Source organism: Fragaria vesca, linkage group LG4 (genome assembly GCF_000184155.1).
Source record: "Fragaria vesca subsp. vesca linkage group LG4, FraVesHawaii_1.0, whole genome shotgun sequence".
NCBI classification, from domain to species: Eukaryota; Viridiplantae; Streptophyta; class Magnoliopsida; order Rosales; family Rosaceae; genus Fragaria; species Fragaria vesca.
In genome coordinates, this window is record NC_020494.1 from 18,983,634 (window position 1) to 19,002,629 (window position 18,996).

At 38.3% G+C, this 18,996-nt stretch overlaps 3 protein-coding genes across 5 annotated transcripts; all 3 read left to right on the forward strand.

Annotated features, from left to right (window-relative positions):
- Positions 1-6,469: 6,469 nt before the first annotated feature.
- On the forward strand, positions 6,470-10,336 carry LOC101313692 (vacuolar fusion protein CCZ1 homolog B-like). The gene is made up of 10 exons (XM_004297366.1): positions 6,470-6,648; positions 6,748-6,939; positions 7,022-7,115; positions 7,218-7,401; positions 7,647-7,756; positions 8,199-8,294; positions 8,464-8,919; positions 9,153-9,308; positions 9,463-9,692; positions 9,926-10,336. Exons 2-10 carry the CDS (start codon positions 6,758-6,760, stop codon positions 9,954-9,956), a joined length of 1,539 nt encoding a protein of 512 aa, XP_004297414.1. The 5' UTR covers positions 6,470-6,648; positions 6,748-6,757; the 3' UTR covers positions 9,957-10,336.
- Positions 10,337-10,448: 112 nt separating this feature from the next.
- LOC101301487 (probable LRR receptor-like serine/threonine-protein kinase At4g08850-like) lies at positions 10,449-13,356 on the forward strand. Its single transcript, XM_004298449.1, has 3 exons — positions 10,449-11,420; positions 11,521-11,899; positions 13,206-13,356. Exons 1-3 carry the CDS (start codon positions 10,652-10,654, stop codon positions 13,354-13,356), a joined length of 1,299 nt encoding a protein of 432 aa, XP_004298497.1. The 5' UTR covers positions 10,449-10,651.
- A 272-nt stretch (positions 13,357-13,628) lies between these two features.
- LOC101313978 (desumoylating isopeptidase 1-like) lies at positions 13,629-17,651 on the forward strand. 3 transcript variants are annotated; one of them, XM_004297367.1, is made up of 8 exons: positions 13,629-13,850; positions 13,936-13,987; positions 14,903-14,934; positions 15,293-15,350; positions 16,013-16,091; positions 16,203-16,300; positions 16,404-16,720; positions 16,974-17,651. In XM_004297367.1, the coding sequence occupies exons 5-8, from the start codon at positions 16,083-16,085 to the stop codon at positions 17,354-17,356; spliced, it is 807 nt and encodes a 268-aa protein (XP_004297415.1). In that variant the 5' UTR covers positions 13,629-13,850; positions 13,936-13,987; positions 14,903-14,934; positions 15,293-15,350; positions 16,013-16,082; the 3' UTR covers positions 17,357-17,651. The 3 variants fall into 3 exon arrangements, with proteins under 3 accessions (XP_004297415.1, XP_004297416.1, XP_004297417.1); XM_004297368.1 differs by lacking the exon at positions 15,293-15,350 and having other exon boundaries at positions 13,658-13,850; XM_004297369.1 differs by lacking the exons at positions 14,903-14,934; positions 15,293-15,350 and having other exon boundaries at positions 13,694-13,850.
- The last annotated feature ends 1,345 nt before the right edge of the window (positions 17,652-18,996 follow it).

Genomic DNA, 18,996 nt, shown 5'->3' on the forward strand with positions numbered 1-18,996 from the left:
GAGAGAGAGAGAGGTTCAAGTAGAAGCGGTTATGGGGAAGTTTTGGGGAGAGTTCCAACGTAATGTAAAGTTTCCGTACCTTGTGGGGCCACGTTCTATTGGGCAGGGATTCCGGGTTGCTCTTAAACGGGCTTCTTTTAGCATATGGGCGACCCACTTCAGGATTACTATAAACGGCCCAAATGAAATAAACCAATTTTGTAAAATCATTGATTGTTTCATGCTGTTACCTTGAGTCCTTAATGAAGTGTTATAAGTTTGAAGATGACCCGTTAAACTTGTTCCAAGGAGTTTTTTTTTGTTGGGTAAGCGGGACTAGGACTAACTCATCGTCCTAACCCGAAAATTTATTGAAATAACAGCAAAATACATAAGAGCTGGGGTGCCAAACCAAACCGGACTCAAGGAGATGCCTGGTAAAGACTACAAGAGTACAAAATGATTAATTGAATACGTACCAACGACATTAGAAACAAGAAAAGAACGTAACAAAACTATCTAAATCTATATGTCGGTTGTCCATTGAAATCCCGACCAATTGCAGAGGTTAAGAACTCGAGAAGAGTGAACCAAATATACCTACCAACATGGGAGGCGCCAAAGTTGGCCAGAACATCCGCTGTAACATTTCCCTCCCTATAAATGTGAGTGACTTGAACCTGTAAATTCCTTGTCATAACCATTCCATTAGACCATTTGTGCGCATCCTCCAAGGAACTAGATTTGGATCACTACAAAAAAGAATTCGGTTAGCCACGGCAAAATGCCGTCGCCAAAAGTCATTTTGCCGTGACAAAAGACCACCGGCAACGGCTAGGCGACGACATTTCTTCTGTCACCATTGAAGGCATGGCCATTGCTTTTGGCTACGGCAACGAGCCGTCGCCAACCCATTAGCGACGGCAAGCAGTGACTGTCAAAGCCGTCGGCAAATAGCGACAGCTTACACCGTCGCAATTCAATCATTGGCTATGGCAAACTTGTCGTCGCAAAGTTCTATTAATGAATTTAAAAAAATATTTGGCAAGCCTATTAGCATGCCCAATTTTTATTTTTAATAATGTTTTTTGGACAAACAGTGTGCAAAAAGGAACTATACATAATGAAAAAGAATTTTTATATTCAATGCCAATCTTGCATCAGAACAATCAATACAAGTAATTTCCAAGTGTTTCTACCAATTGCAAAATAGAGATATTCCCACTAAAGAAGTGAAACATCTTAAGCATATACTTTAACCTAAAAGTTCTAAACCCCAACATTAACATCAAACAGAGGCAAATAAGTGTCATAGGAATTAATCAAATTCAATGAATAGACATACAAAACACAAAACACAAAGCAACATAGTATCATCGTCGAAAAAGTTTCAAAATTGAGATTGTCACCTAGGTTGAGATAAGATAATCCGAGGTCATTCGGCTCTATTCTGAAAAGAGAAGGTTGCGCATCTGAAATCGGGAGGACACTAGTCACCCATAGAGGATCGAGCTTGGTAGATCCTTGAGCTTGCGGCGTTGGTAGTCGAGGCACACCAGCAAGACTAAACCCAAACGCCTCTCAACAGGGGCGGATCTAGGAATCGAAACTGGATGGGACTTGAATTTTAGTTATTTTAATATAATAAAAAAAACTTCGACGGTGCGAGAGCAATTATAGATGGAAAAGAATGATGCATTTAGACAAGAGGAGGGAACGTAATGAGCTTTACCCCTAGCCTCGAATGCATGCTCATACAAAACAATATACATAAAACTCTCTAGATGTAACACACAAAAAAACTAAATACAAAATTTATAGATGTAAAACCTGACTCATCAGCTTCAAAATATCTTTATCACAAAGTCATTACTAATAGAATCATCATGTTCCTTCTCAATGTGAGAGGACCATACGAAAAATTACATAAAAGTTCTCCTTCCATTGATGATATTCATGGGACAAAAACAAAAAAGATCTTTTAGTTGTTGTTGTTGTAAAAACCGTAAGAGTCAAAACCAGACAAATCAATTTATAAAGCAAGGGAAAACTTTTGACTTCCTTGATTGAACCAACAATAGATATAACTCATAAATAGATGTTAATGTTAATAAGCATGTCATTTTTATGTAGAGATTCGAAGAGGGACTGTGGTATGCCGCTGCAGAGTCCGCCATTTAGGCCACATCGAATCATCTTCTGCCTCTTCTTTACTCACCGGTGAAGCTCAGCCTGGCCGTAAGCATAAAAGCATGGGTTTCTGTTGCATGTTCCGACGACGTAGGCATCACACAGCTTAGTTCCAGCTCTGCAATACTGTGGGCCCAATCACAGTCACGTGGCCTAAGGTAGTCAGCCCAGTGGCATAATCATGTCTTTCACCTGTAAAACTTTGCCTCCTCCAAGGTGTGGGAGTACTGGCAACAGAAGCGCTCCTGAATGATATCTATCTGTTTAGTTTATATTCATGTTGAAATTTACGGCCGCTTGAACCGGTAGTTCTTAACTTTTAAGTTCATTCAGTTTCCAGCCAAAGAAACCGCAAAAACCTTTTGACCTTAATTTTGTCGTTTGTTGAATTGATTTTTTGCCGTTTTCTTTCCTTAGTTCTTAGCAACCAGATCCATAACAGCGACCTCGGTTCTCCATTGTCCATATTGTGAGACTCGTCGGAGATCGAGGATTGCAAGACTTGATAAAACCTAATTAAGTAAGAGAAACAATTGTAGAATTGGCCATTGTAGATTTGTAGTTATTGTTGGTCCTAGAAACGAGTATATATCATAATTGGCCATTCAACATCATATAATACATGAGAATTGAAATTTCACGCGTATGAGCACATGGCTCAAGTATGTTGAAACTTGATATGTAAAAGTTGGAGTCGTCTTGGATCGTTGGTGTGATCGTCGACAAATTCAAAAAGGTCACAAAAGAGATAGATATCATTCATCATATAATCATTTAAACAGCACAGGTCACGTACAAAAGAGCATTACCTAATGCTATAACACCTGATTAGAACAGAGACTAGCTTTCAAAGAAGCCCCTGACTATCGTGTAAGACCTGATTTGTACAATCCCCATATATATAATTCCTCAGCGTCGAAGCTCCGCCTGACTGTGAGCATAGAAGCAAGGGTTTCTGTGGCAGTTTCCGACGGCATAGGCCTGACAAAGCCTAGTTTTCACCAAGCTGTGCGCCTCAAGCTCTTCAACGCTGTGGGCCCAGTCACAGCCACGTGGCTTAGGGCAGTTAGCCGGGTCACAGAGTCTGGTCCTTCACTGGTACACCTCTGCCTCCTCCAGGCTATGGGAATACCGGCAGCCATTTCCAAGGCAATGTCGACCGGATTCTTCACAAATTATCATCTTTGCTCTTTACCCTCCAAAGACATTAAGTGGATGACCTAGTCATCACGTTCAGCAACAACAGAAGCAACCGCGTCATTGAACTAATCATGGCAGGCAGCAAGACCCATAAAGTGACCATAAGTGGATGAAACGCTGATGAACTGATCATGGCTCGCCATGAGACCCATGAACTGGCTCGCCGGAAGACTAATGAATTGACCACGGCTCGCTTGAAAACCCATGAACTGACCACGGCTCGCAGAAAGCCCCATGTACTGACCACGGCTCACCGTCACGTTGGTGGAGTGATCATGCATTGGTGTAACGCTGAAGAAGTGACCGTGGCTACCAGGGAGGCTACTGAAGTGACTAGGGGTCACCGGAATGCCATAGTTGTGAGTAGGGGTTGCCGAACGACAATCGAGAAGGAAAAGAATAGAAGGCAGTGCCAGACCACCAAAGATGTCATATTGAGGACCTTCAGTATCAACAGGGAGATGAGGAGGATTCAGGTCCTCCTCACCGTCAAACTGCCTGTGATAAAGCTGAAATTAGCCATGACACTGGTTTTTTGAAAGGGGAGAATGATTTTAGGAAACTGAGGTTTTGAGCAGAGCTGGTTTGGTTTGTGGAGGAAGGTGAAGGCCCTATTTTATAGGGATTTGGGCAGAGACAACGGGACCCGCATGAAGTGATCGTTAACTGAATATTTTTGGTTTAAACCTTCATTTGGTGAAAAAAAGAATTTGCAGTGTTCAAATATGGTTTGAAATGAAAATACAGCAATTTGGCTAATAGTTTTAATTCATATTCAGTTTAATGCTTATTACAGATAACCATATTTCAATTTTCATGTTTATTAACACACAAGAACGTATTTATGACAAGATCTCTAAAAAAAACTAAGCGAGAAACTCAGAGCTCTAAAGACCGCCACTGTGCGTGCGCTAGGGTTCGAGTTTTTATGATAACCTCATCGATCATCATCTATCTTAAAAAAGATCTTTTAGTTGTTGTTATTGTAAATACCGTAAGAGTCAAAACCAGACAAATCAATTTATAAAGCAAGGGAAAACTTTTGACTTCCTTGATTGAACCAACAATAGATATAACTCATAAATAGATGTTAATGTTAAGCATGGGTTTCTATTGCAGGTTCCGACGGCGTAGGCATCACACAGCTTAGTTCCAGCTTTGCAATATTGTGGGCCCAATCACAGTCATGTGGCCTAAGGTAGTCAGCCCAGTGGCATAATCATGTCTTTCGCCGATAAAACTTTGCCTCCTCCAAGGTGTGGGAGTACTGGCAACAGAAGCGCTCCTGAATGATATATATCTGTTTAGTTTATATTCATGTTGAAATTTACGGCCGCTTGAACCGGTAGTTCTTAACTTTTAAGTCAGTTCAGTTTCCGGCCAGAGAAACAGCAAAAACCTTTTGACCTTAATTTTGTCGTTTGTTGAATTGATTTTTTGTCGTTTTCTTTCCTTTCTTAGCTTTCCTTAGTTCTTAGCAACCAGATCCATAACAGCGACCTTGGTTCTCCGTTGTCCATATTGTGAGACTCGTCGGAGATCGAGGATTGCAAGACTTGATAAAACCTAAGTAAGAGCAACAACACAACAACGATGAACTCATCAGAAAAATCGATGAAACTCACTAGAAAAGCGTGCAAGAAACCCTAAGTAAGTAAAGGCGAGCGATTGAGATCGAAAAACCTAAGTAGAACAACAACACAACAAAAAATAAAGTTTTTCATAAATTACACATAAAGTTCAAAACGAAAACATGTAGATCTTACTTTTTGTAGTTGAGATAGCTTCAAATCTTGCTTCATCTTAAACCTGACACAAAAAAAAACAAGGAAATTAAAGTGTGAAAAACAATTATAAACTAAAATATGAACAGATGAGAACTATAGTTCAAACTTTCAGACAAAAAAAAACTGTAGTTCAAACACAGAACGAAAATAAAGATTTACAAATAACACATAAAGTTTGAAACGAAACCATAGAGATCTACTTTATCAGTTGAGAGAGCTTCAAATCTTGCTTCATCTGAAACCTAACACAAAAAAAACAAGCAGAATAAAATGAGAAAAGCAATAATAAACAATTGAAACATTAACTGCTACACAAAAGTGTAACGAGAACTATATATATAAGGTAGCAAGTTGCCAAATTGCTGCCATACCTTTCACTTTAGTGTCAATTTGCTATTCTAGCTTTCATTTAAGCCAATTTGCTACCCTAACTTTTTATAATTAGCTAATTTGCTATACTAACTATTATTTTTGCCAATTTGCTACCTCATGTTTTCAAAATTAGCCAACTTGCTACTTTTTTTGTCATTTTATTTTGTTTATTTCTTCATCCAAACATGAATTAATTCTGAAAATCAAAGGTTAAAATTGATCGATATTGAAATTTTAATAAGTAAATTGGTTAATCTTGAAAGCCTAAAGTAGCAAATTTGATGGAAGGGTAGCAAATTGACATATTTAATAGTTAAGATAACAAATTAGTTAATTATGAAAAACTAGCGTAGCAAATTGGCTGAAATGAAAGTAGGGTAACAAATTGACACCAAGGTGAAAATCAAGGTAGCAAATTGACAATTATGCCAAAATTATTTATAAGTCCACGAAGATGTGAGCTTGTCCAGTATATGTCTTTGCCTAGCCTATTAATCAACTAAGTACTCTAATAACGAATGTACTTGCAGATTTGTTAGATACTGAAGATAAATTATTTCGCACAATTGAGCTATACTAAAGTTAGCCGAGGATGGACGTCTTGACAACATGTTTGTATTAGTTATAAGTTGAAAGATGATAATGTAGAAATGACGAGATTGTATGATAAAAGATCTAAGTTTAAAGATTGCAACTTTTTACTATTTTTACACATTGAAAGTGAGATATAAGCAACTTTTTTTTTTGATAGGAGTCACGTTGAAGATGGCGACTTAAAATCAAATTTGTTCTAATATATTTTATTTTATTTTAAAAAAGAAAATAAAAACGAAAATTTAAATCCATGTAATACACATTTATCTTTAAGAAAAGAAAAAGGAAAAATGAAAACGTTACTCATGAATTACACGCCCTCGTGCTGGTGGGAAGGTTTTAGTTAGAGAACGACTAGAGATTCTGTTAGAGACTGTAACACCTCCCTCCGATTTCACCTACCCTTCAAATCTTCAAAGCCGGTCATCGTCGTCTCTCTCAAATCGCCGAGCACACAACAACCGTCATCTCCAACCAATTCAATACCAAACCTCTTCGCGAAGCTTCGTTCCAGCCTCGACCTCAGGTAAGCCATTCTAATCCGATCAATCACTACAACCTCAAGAAATTTAGGGTTTCAGTTCCTCTAATTCCAGTGTTTTCTGATTCTGGCGATTTAACCTAGGTTCATAGCTATGGGCTTGGCATCGGCTAGTACCGCCCCAGAAGCTATGCAATTGTGTGTGTTTGATTTGCGGAGGGGCCAAAACGAAGGGCAGGAGTTGGATAAGATACTCTTCTTCTATCCTGCTGACTTGCCTTTCTCAGCTCAGTTCTCTGTGATTGGGCTCAGTGAAGGACTCATCACATTCACCAGGTATTGTGATCTCTCTGTTAGTTTTGAGCTGTCGAGGATTTCGATGAGTAGAATTGGTTGAAATTCATGGTTTATGTTGCAGGATCTTCTCTCCGGAGGCTGCTTGTGAGGCCATAGAGGCAGACAGGCATTCACACGTTTTTTACGAGGCCGAATCCGATATCTGGATGGTTATGGTAACAATTCTCACTCATTTTCAGTACTAATCGTATACGGTTAGTAGCAATATATCATTAGTGATAAGGAGTTTAAGAGAGATTTGATCTACATTGTGGTAGGTAGTGGAGAAGAGCATGGAGTACGAAGCGAAATGGAGAACCGATGCATTAAGAAAGGTTCTTAAGGAAGTGCATTCTCTTTTTGTGATGTTTCATGGCTCTGTGAGAGCGATGCTGGATAGAGACCCGGGGGGAGTGCTAGCAAGATCTCATTTGTACCCTTTCGTCATGGATTATCTTGGTGGTAAGTTGTGAAATTGTTGTGTTGTTACTTTTTTATGTTCAAGTCGTGTTTTTACATTGTCTTTTGGTTAAAAATTTCATTGTAAAGTCACTAATTGCCAGCATTTGAAAAGCGGTCTCCATTCGATGAGTGCTGCTGCGGTAATACTCAAGTTGCTGTGTCATATCCTCTCAAATTGGATTTTTCTGCCTAAGTAATGCCGAAGTTGCTGTATCTCATGTGTATGGTTTTGCTCTCTGAGGCAGATTTTCTTGTTGGGAAGAAACTACTGATGCCATCGTTCCGTGACTCGTTGAAGGAGCGTGGAACTGTGCAGATGCTTACTGTAGGACGGGAGGCCGCAATTGAAGTTCAGGTTTGTTTTCAGAATTTCTGGTCATAAATTTTGTGGAACAATTCATCTTTTTCACATTGTTCCCTGACTAGTTGTGGTAAAACTTTCACCTTAGTATTCTAGACTTGTTCTTGAAATAGGTTACGTGCATTACTAAAGGATTTTCCTAGATATATTGACTGTTGTTGTGTTAACTCCCTATTGTTTTCTTTTCATGTTTACCACTAAGATGTATAGACATCATGTTTTGAAGCCAGAAACGGTTTCCTGTGATCCTTACCCTATTTTTAACCTTAACTTGTAATACTACCTGTACGACCAAACTATTCTATAGTGAAGGCCTTCGTAGAATTGTCTTTTTGACTATGCCGCATCATTTTACATTTCTACTAGTTCTTAAATTAAGTGCATGCCTATATGTTTTCTCTCTGCAAGTTTTGAATGGTTTCATTTGTCTTTGCAGTCGCTTGTCAGGGTACTTGAACCTAGTACCGGGAACTTGCCTTGTCATTCACTAATCTTGTTTCAGGACTTGTTGGTATCGACAACACTTTCTCCTGTATGGTTTGATCTTCTCAGCCTATTAATTTTTATGGTTTTAAAATCATTTGAGATGCTTAGGGACTGAATTACACTTTTTATCCTAGAATTTTCATAGCAGAGTTCTGGGTGCTTTTATTTTGTGTATCACTAACTTTCTGGAATTGTGTTTCTTTTATTTTTGTTAGGATGACACTGTAAATCTATTTGCATATGCTGTTTCAAGGTTGACACCCCGTGCTTTGTCCTCTGGAGCGAGTTCCTGGTCCTATTTACGCAAAGGGGCTACATCTAATGTTCCCTCAGGTTCTATCTTGTCCCGTTCGGGTGCTGCTCTTGAACAGTATCATGGCTCACACAACAATTCTTCTGCTGGAGACAACAGTTCTCGTATCATACGGCCATTGAAGCAGGACAAGTGGTCCAAAGGGAAGGATGGTTTTCTTGCGACTGATATTTGGGGTGCAGAGCCTAGTATTGGGGTGTCTGCCGCTCCAACAGTATTTCTCCATCAGTCAGAGGAAAGGATGTATCTGTGTGCCCATCAGCATAAAAGCCTCACCTTAATCTTTCTCATTCCTGTTTCTTCAGTACTAAATGGGGAGCAAGGTCTTTCTACAGTGAAGCAGCAAGTTCTTGAGAATGTTAGTCTTTCTATTTTCTCCAGTAGCTATATTCTTTGAAACATGCAGTATTTGAAATTCATGCTTGTTGTTAGCATTGCCATCTTATAATCTACTGTTACATCAATAGAGGTTATGTTAAACTTGTGACAAAGCTAACTGTACTGGTGTCATTATTAGTGATTCTTCTGATTTATGTTATTTGCCAAGTTTTAGCTTTTTCTTGAACTTGTGGTTTATTTACTCTCTTCCAGGTATCCACAAAGCTGTTCAAAGTTGAAGAAAAACTATCAAAAGGATGGGGCGGTGAGAACGCGTATCATGTTAGTGGATATCGGTATTTACTAGTGGATGGAGACAGAAATCTATCCAGGGCTTCTCCACCAGGAAAGGTCACAACCCTTAGTAAGGTAGAATACTTCACCACATTTTGTGTTGCTCTCTTCTTTCCTCTAATTCTATACTTTCATCTTTTCTATTTATGTTACTGGTGCTATGTTCCAGCCAGACTAGGTTGCATCTTCCAGCTGTGCTCTACCTAATTATGTCTCTGGTCTGTGGCAGGAGTCCTTACTTGCCTTAAGTAAGGTTAGAGAAGAAGTTGATAGAGAAAAGAGTAGAGCACTGTGGGATAACGCTGGTCATGAAAAAGAGTTGGAAGTTAGCATCAGAGCGAAAAACAATGCTTGGGTCATAGCTCGGGTAACAAGAGGAAAGGAACTTTATATGGTTCTGGAAAAAGCCAATGAAACCCTTCTTTACGCCTCTGATGCTGTTGAGAAGTTCAGCAACAGGTACTGCATATTCCTTTTTGGACTTGCAAGTAGCTTTTGCAATAGTTGTCGTGATCTTACTATTAATTTCCTTCAATAATAAGTATATATGAAAATATTTTGAAATCTATTTTGAGCTTTTCATTTCTCTCTTCCCTTGGAGCATTTATTGGTTTTCCACAGTTTGCAGATCACTCATGATGTGAATCCACTAGAGCATACTTACAGGCTTGCATTTGTTCTGAGTTGTGCAGGTACTGTGGTGGAGCTTTCTCGTTGAATTAGGGAAAATTTCATGGATTATGATATACGTACAAACATCATAAACATTGGACCAAGCAATCTCATATTTCCTGCCTCTGCTCCCCCAAGTAATGTCAGACTGCATACTGTACATTTCTGTGGAATAACAGCTTCGAGAATAAATTATCGATTATAATCACTGGTACCTATATTTTTGTATTGTTCATTTATAAGGTTCTGATTAGTATTAGCTTGAGTCGTCACATGCTAGAGTTGAAAATGAAGAGTAGGTGCTTAAGTTTCAGTTGTCAGTTGGGTTCTAATGCTATTAGCTCATAATCTGTATGTTGTTGACTTGTTTCGGAAAAAAAAAGAGAAAGATGCTGTTGTAACATGAAAGGTGTTAATGCCGTATAAAATTTTAGGCCACAATTGCCCTATTATTTGCTTAGCTTAACCTTCATGTGTACGTTATTCATCTACTAGTCACTAGTCAGAAACGTGTTTGTTTCATTTTAAGCAATAAAAGTTGAGACCAAGTCAAGTCAATACCATACCATAAAGTAGTAATACATCCTATCTCAACAGTTCAATATCTCTCTCTCTCTCTTCCCAGTTCCCAAACATTGTTCCTCTTCAACTTCGTCGGAATCGACTCAGCGGCAGCATTCCATATGACATAGGTACACTCTTCCTAATTCCTCCACTCTTCTCCATCCAATTCTAGTAACATAGACATGCAGCTGCACATGAAAATCTTTGTTCCTGGCACCATCATCTTAGCTGTTTTCTGTTTCGGGTATTTAGTTGTGATTCTCTGTCAGCGAGCTAGGAACTGTTTCGGGTATTTAGTTGTGATTCTCTGTCAGCGAGCTAGGAAAAACCAATCTGACTTCAGACTAGCACCAAAGAATGGTGATTTATTCTCAATATGGAATTTTGATGGGAAAATTGCATATGAGGATATCATTGAAGCAACTGAGGACTTTGACATCAAGTACTGCATTGGAACCGGAACTTACGGTAGTGTCTACAGAGCACAGCTACCAAGCGGCAAAGTAGTTGCCTTGAAGAAACTTCACCATTGGGAAGCTGAGGAGCCAGCGCTGTTCAAAAGCTTCAGCAATGAAGTAAGAATGTTATCGGAGATCAGACATCGAAATATTGTGAAGCTTCATGGCTTTTGTTTGCACAAACGTTGTATGTTCTTGGTCTATGAATACAAGGAAAGAGGAAGCTTATTTAGTGTTCTAAGCAATGATACTGAAGCTGCAGAATTGGATTGGACTAAGAGAGTACATATCATTGAAGGCCTTGCACATGCATTATCATACATGCATCAAAACTGCACTATACCAATCCTTCACCGAAATGTGACTACAAGCAACATTCTTCTCAACTCCGAAATGGTGGCGTCTTTATCCGACTTTGGCACAGCACGACTCTTATTTCCTAATTCCTCTAATCGAACAATGCTAGCTGGTACTCGTGGATATATTGCTCCAGGTGAGCTTCTCTTTCTCAGATTCTCTGCCTCACTTTTGTTTCTTATTCTTTTATGTTTCGAATGCTTGCTTTTAAACATCTGTGGTTTTTGGTAAACCAGAACTTCCATACACCATGTCCCCGACTAAGAAATGCGATGTTTATAGCTTTGGAGTGGTGGCCCTAGAAATAATCATGGGAAGACATCCTGGAGAACTCTTTTCCTTGGTAGCAACATCTTCATTGATGTCGACAAAGTCATCCTTGGGTTTACATATTATGCTGAAAGATGTGTTGGATCCACGGCTATCTCCTCCCAGGATTCAACCGGTAGCATCAAGTGTGGTTATGCTAGCTACATTAGCCTTGGCATGCCTACGGTCGATACCAAAATCTAGGCCAACGATGGAACATGTGTCGAAGGAGCTTCTTAACCGTAGACCTAAACTGCCTAAGCCTCTTCATGAAATTTCCATACAGGAACTTATGAATCAGGAAATGTAAGTAGTTCAGAAGATAAACAAGCAGCTCATCAGGTGCAGTATGTTACTCCATATATAAGCAAATATAATGACTAGCTGCTTCTCACACTGTCACACATCCTATTGGGATACAAATGCTCCTCACACAACCTATACAGATATGGTCGATAAATTTTTAGGGCCAGTTCTGTTCAAAACAATACACACCTATAACGTCCCAATGCATCTCAACATATATGACATGCATCTAGCTCCTGTGATAACAATCATAACATAATGGATTTTTTGGATAATATCATAACATAATGGATACGAAGTTACGAACTCGTCATTAAATATTTTTGCAGAACAAAAGAAGAACAGAGAAAGCAACATTTGTAAGAAGCCCTTGTAGCTTGGCTGTTATATCGCAAATTAATGATTTTACATCTTATATCTGCCTCCTTCTTTCATTTTCGTACTCATCTTGTTTCTAAAATCCTCCATCAGCGTTCGTAATGATGAAACGTGCTGAAGGCAACAGCGCAAGGAGCTTTGTTGATGCGAGGAAACACAACCAATATTGGAACATAAATCCTATTGGGATACATATTCACATTCTATACAATTCCCACTTCGTTTTTTTTAGGGAAAATGAAAAAGCTCTATTGATCAAAGATCATAACGACTAAAACAGTTAAGCATGAGTGGTCCGAAAACCATACAAATGCAAGTGAGAAAGTCACTAATGCTAGCTAGAAACTATGAATACAATTCCCACCTTAGACTATAAGGGATATGCAATATTGATCCTATACTCCCCTTATCTATAGGGTCTGTACTTGTATATAAGAATGCATCTATTTGTATGCAATTTTTTGTCAGTAAAATCCGTCTCCATCTCCCTCGTTCTGTTTGAAACCAAATTATTTTCATAAGGTGACCCTCTAAAAAAAGAGAAAGATGCTGTTGTAACATGAAAGGTAATGCCGTATAAACACTTGGGCCACAATTGCCCTATTTTTCATGTGTATCATATTCATCTGAATCAGTCAGCAACGCGTTTGTTTCATTTTAAGCAATAAAAGTCAAGTCAATATCCCCTCTCAACAGTTCAACATCTCTCTCTCTTCCCAGTTCCCAAACATTGTTCTTCTCCAACTTCGTCGGAATCGACTCAGCGGCAGCATTCCATATGACATAGGTACACTCTTCCTAATTCCTCCACTCTTCTCTATCCAATTCTAGTAACATAGACATGCAGCTGCACATGAACATATTCATTCCCGGCGCCATCATCTTAGCTGTTTTCTGTTTGGGGTATTTAGTTGTGATTCTCTGTCAGCGAGATAGGAAAAACCAATCTGACTTCAGAAGCACCAAAGAATGGTGATTTATTCTCAATATGGAATTTTGATGGCAAAATTGCATACAAGGATATCATTGAAGCAACTGAGGACTTTGACATCAAGTACTGCATTGGAACCGGACCTTAAGTCTGAATCTGCAAGCTAGGAGCATAAAATCATTGTTGTAATTTCATATTACTTCATCTCTCATATATCTTATTTTATGTAAGTAGGTTGCTAGGTTTAGTTACTTTTTCGAAACATTACAATTTTCTATCCCGCAGTAACACGCGGGTATTTTTTTCCGTCTTTTGCCCTTGGGTTGGGTATGGTTAATTCCGTTTCTGCCCCTGTGAGCCACGTTCAACTTCTAAACGTTTCTAGAAACCCACAGGAGAGAGTCCAGAAAAGCCCAGACAGAGGAGAGGAGAGGAGAGGAGAGAGCCGCTTTTTATATCTCTCTCTCTCGATCTCTTTCTTGCATATCGCGTCAACACCTGATCCTTCTCGAACTGAGTTTTCTCTCGCCTTCCAGATCGTTCTTGAGACCTAATCCTCCACCTTGCCGAAATCTCGCCTTCTTCAAAACCGCCTGAATCTTATCAGTTTCCGTCAAGTCTCCTCATCATCTCAAAAATCAGGTGGGTTGTGAAAATTTTTTATTTTTTATTTTTACTGGAATTTTATCATTTTTTTTGTTTGATCGATTTCGTTTCATGTCTTCAGGTGTGATTGATTGCCTTTCTTAGAAAACAGAGTTCTATCAAGGCCAAGAAAGGTACTGCTTCTTCTTGCCTTGAGTAATTGGTTTTCAATTTATTCTTCTGAATGAAGAGCGTCTTTTTCTGCTGCAGAATTATGTTGTTTAAGGAAATTGAGATATAGATTCTTATGGTCATTTTTGTTGATTAGAGGGAATTGGGTAGTGTAAAGGTGCCTTTTGCAAGTGTGTTTATATGATACCAAATTATGCAGTGGTACTTTTCTTTGTGGCTCATGTCTTGCACGGTTGGTAACAAGGATGGGGATGTTTTATTCACCCACTTCCTTATTCCAGCACACCGACTTATCTATATGATCCGATTTTGGTTACCTCTTTTTGTATGTATGCATTTATCTACTTATGACTGCTTGCTGGGATCAATAGCATGTTTCTATTTGTCGTCTGCCTTAGCTATATTTTGGTCCAAGACTACATAGGCCAGTTTTACAAAAGGTCAGTAGGTGGTGGACTGGGATAGTTATGTTCTGGTGTAGGCGTTTACTTTAATAATTCCTTACACAATAATTGAATCCTTATTATGTTCGGTGGTGAATTGAATCCTTACACAATAATTCCTTGCCATCATAATGTCAGAATGATATCAATTGATTGAATTAGTTTTGGTGAAGTTGTATAGTTGATTTCGTAATTTAGTTGTTTTTTTGTTTGGTTTTTAAAAAAATTATATGCTATATGAGTTAACTGTCTTTGTTCAAGGATATCAAAGGCCAATTAGTTTCTGCATTTTGCTAACAGTGTTGTGGTTAGTCAGGTATCTTTGCACGATAGAGAATAGAGCTATGCTACCCTGATATGCAATTGTGTGATGAGTAATGGCCACATTACTGTCTGGTGCCAGTTTGAAATGTTTACTTGCATGATAAGTTCTATTATCTGGTACTTATGTTTATGACTTTTACTGATTTTCAGGTACAAGACGAGATCACCATACTGAAGTTAATGCAAGTCTCTCTCTCGCTCTATATATACTGTATATGTGTATATGTATTACATATAGTTCTTTCTCTCCATATACTAAACGCATGCCTTTTCGAAAAGAGATCATCATTCATAACTTCACTCACATGTCGTTTTCTTTTTATGCGATAAAATATGGTGAAGTTTTTGGCTTTTCATAGACCTAAACTAGCATTTTCAACCAGCCACCTACTGTTTGATTTACTTATGTGTATAGTTTAGCATACACATAAGTATGGTTTGTCAGAAATTTTAGAACTGTTTGTTCTAATAGACTTTGATGTTGTTGTATCTGTTTGTTCTTTTCAGTAAATTTTTCTGATCAGTTTCACTCTTTTGCAGCTTCTATTCAGTTGGTTCACTAAAAGAGTGTTGGAAATACAAAGCTGTTAATCAACATGTAATAGAAACATTCTATTCTATTACAATCTTGCTTCATTGCATATGCATAGATGCTTATAATTGCCTGCACTCAATTGTGTTCATCAACTAATTGCGTTTCCAATTGCACAGCTTTTTAAGTAAAGATTTTACTTGCTTTGTGTTTGCAGTAGACAATATATATCATAAACATTGATGTGAGAAGAAATTCTCAGCATTTAGCTTTTTATTGAATTTTAAAGGGTATAATTTCGGTTTATTGGGTTTCTTGGGTTTCATTTTATTGGTGGTGCTGGGAAAAATATATATTTTCTTCTTAGAAAGCTTTCCATGCTTAATGAAAAGCACTTAACTACATATCGATTAGTTATTTGTTTTCATATCGTATGAGATTACTTTCTATCTTAAGTTGACATGTCCGCTACCCTCTATGTTTTGATCATTTTCTTTATGTCTGTATATTTGTCTGCAGTTGCAATTTTCAATTCGGATATGCCTCTTGAGATGATAAAAATTCCTCAATTTTTTTTCTGCAAAAATTTATAGGTTCCATGAAATTTGAAGTCTTTCGGTGATGGGATCTGGTTTTTCTGAATTGAGTATTCTCTTTTCATGTTGGGATGTTTGCTATTGGAATCCCCACTTACAGTTGTGATTTTTTTTGGATTTTGATTTGAATAGGTACTCTTGATTTTTATTAACAGCTCTTGTGTTTTTAAAGTGAGCATCTTGATACTGAGCTGTGGGAGAGATGGCAGAGGTATGCATTATTACTACCTATTGATTGTTGTGTGCTAATTTTCCTGGCCCAATTGTGTTTTTATGGGGGTGCATTGCGGTTTCTGATCTGATGCATTTGAACTTTGTGCAGGAGGGTCATAGGGTTACTTTGAATGTATATGACCTAAGCCAAGGCCTGGCCAAGCAGATGTCTATGGCATTCATAGGGAAAGCCATTGAGGGTATATGGTAGGTGTGTTATTTTTTATGGAGTTCGCCACAAATTTGGAATATGTTGTTTTTAGCAAGTAATGTAGGGGTTTTGATTATCTATATGTGTTTGCAATTGCAGGCATACAGGAGTATCAGTTTATGGCAACGAGTACTATTTTGGGGGAGGCATACAACAAGCTCCTGCGGGATCGACACCGTATGGGACACCACTTCGAGTGGTAGAGTTAGGTGAAACACATATACCCAAGGACGTTTTTGAGTCGTATTTACAGGAGATCAGTCCCCGATATACTGCTGAGACATATAGTCTGCTGACTCACAATTGCAACAACTTTAGCAACGAGGTTGCTCAGTTTCTTGTAGGTGCAACAATACCAGACTATATTCTGCAGCTTCCTACTGAAGTTATGAGCAGTCCAATGGGAGCTCTTATATGTAAGTGTTGATAGCTAGTCTATGATCCTTGCTGTCTTTCATATGATTCTCATTTATCTGAAGAGGCCTGAGGCCTTTATGGTTATGATGCATCCAGGTTATCTTATCAAAAATATTTGACAGTTTATTATATCTGTTGGGTGGGTTTGGTTTACATTAATTCTTGAGAGAAGTCAAAAAACAAATAAATCTAAATTGTGTGGATTGTAGTGATATAGCAACTGATCTATTGTTTCTTGACTTTGTTTTATAGTGCCTATGATTCAAAATTTGGAAGCGACTTTGAGAAGTGGTGCTGCTCCTCAAGCTCCACAATTCAGGCCTCCTTCAGTAGTCCAGCCAACAGCTAATGTCACAAAACCTAATTCTAGCAATGTGACAGCTGATGGATCGAAGTCTGGAACGCAGCTCACCAAGCCGGAGGAGAATAAAAAGTCAGCAAGCGCTGTCAAACCAAGCAATGGGATTGCAGATCCTCTTGGGGACGCTCGAAGTAAGGTACAAGAGGAGATTGCGGCTGAATTTGCTGCGCTCATGGCAAGTGGGACATTGCGTGCAAGTGAGGCTGCAGCATTGGCCACAAGAAAAGTGATGGAGAGATACGGTCATGTAAACACACAAATGTCACAGAGTTGAAAGTGGTAGTGATGGTGTTTTCATCTTTCAGACTTGTTGGTTGACTTCGCCCTGTTTGAGGGATGATGTGATCTCTTTTGCTTGTGATCTGGTACTACTATAGTATTGATTCTTTCTCCTTCCAGACATGAAGGTGTTTAGAGGCCTAAGATTTGTGCGGATCCTAAGGAAAACATCTGCTCGTCTTGCAGAATTGATTAATAATTGTTTTTAATTTTTTTTTTTTATTATCAAGCGTTTAGATAGTATATTTGATTATGTTGCAAGGAATGGGAGCAGAATGGTTAACTACTCGATATCATAGACCAAACCGCATTAGACCATCTCCAACACATTTCTTAAAATTTCTTTAAAATGAATATGGTCTTTACCCCAACAACAAAAGAGATTATATTTTAAGAGCATGACGCGGCTCGTTACCGGGCGTGCGATAATTATGAACCTTGTTTTGACAATTGTAGTAATGGTAAATAAGGTTCGATCAATCTGGAGACTTTTATGGTGCTCCTGCGTTTACAAAGCTAAACAGATTAGAGTCTAGTTTAAGAGTTATTTACAGAATATAAACAGCAATTACATTTACATGATTTCAGAGGGAATTTTGGGGTTTGTTTACTAAATTCCTACGAAAACAGAAAATAAAATATAATATATACAAGTGATCATCTTCCACACACATCAACCAGCAATTTCAGAATTAGTCAAGCAAGTATCAACATGCCTCAAACATATAATCAAATTCATTGCCAAGTGATATCAATAACAAACTCGAAACACAAACTGCAACGGTCATGCATTTCTTTAATTCTACTTACTTTTTCTCCTAAGCACAGAGAAGTCTAGAACCTATGATATTTCATGCAAATGCTGCGATCGATACTTTGTGTCACTCAAAGTACCCATCCACACTAAACATGAATCATTAAGATCTAAAGAATTTTGAATTTGAACATGCCCAAGTTTACAGGAAGCTGCTTAACTTGTAAGCATGTAACGCATAGTTTCGGCTATTATTACATAGCCTTTACTACTGGAGATCTACACTTACTTGAAGAAGCTTAGTGTAGATCATAGCAACACGAACCTGCAGATTAGAGTTTTAGTGAAAACAAAACTATACATTTAATGAATCAACAAGGCAACAAAACAGATCATACAATATCATAGACTAGTCGAAAGATGCTTGAATTTATATTGAAAATTAACCTATTCATGTTCTTAACAACCAGCCAATTCCAACTTGAAATCCAAATACAGAAAACAAAGAACAATAACAAGATAGAAGGAACGAGACATGAGTTACACTTTATAAATCTTCAAGGAAGCTTGAGATGTTCGAAGGGTCGCACACGCCTGCTGCTTCTCGGCAACCTTCTGGAGAAGTCCTACAAAGGTGCCGGCTTGAATTGCTTTTTTTCTAGAGAGAGGCGTCGAAAAGGAGAAGGAAGGCTAACGTGTTTTTTCTGATTTTTGTGCGAAGAAGAGATGATGAAAACGTTGCTACCTTGCTCCCTTTTATATTGTCTTGACCGAACCCTAGCTGTCCTCCTAGCCCCTTGATTGATTTGCCATCCAACAATGTAGAATTATTGCTTTAAATCTGATTTAGACCTTCCCAGAATTCTCTGGAATATCATTTG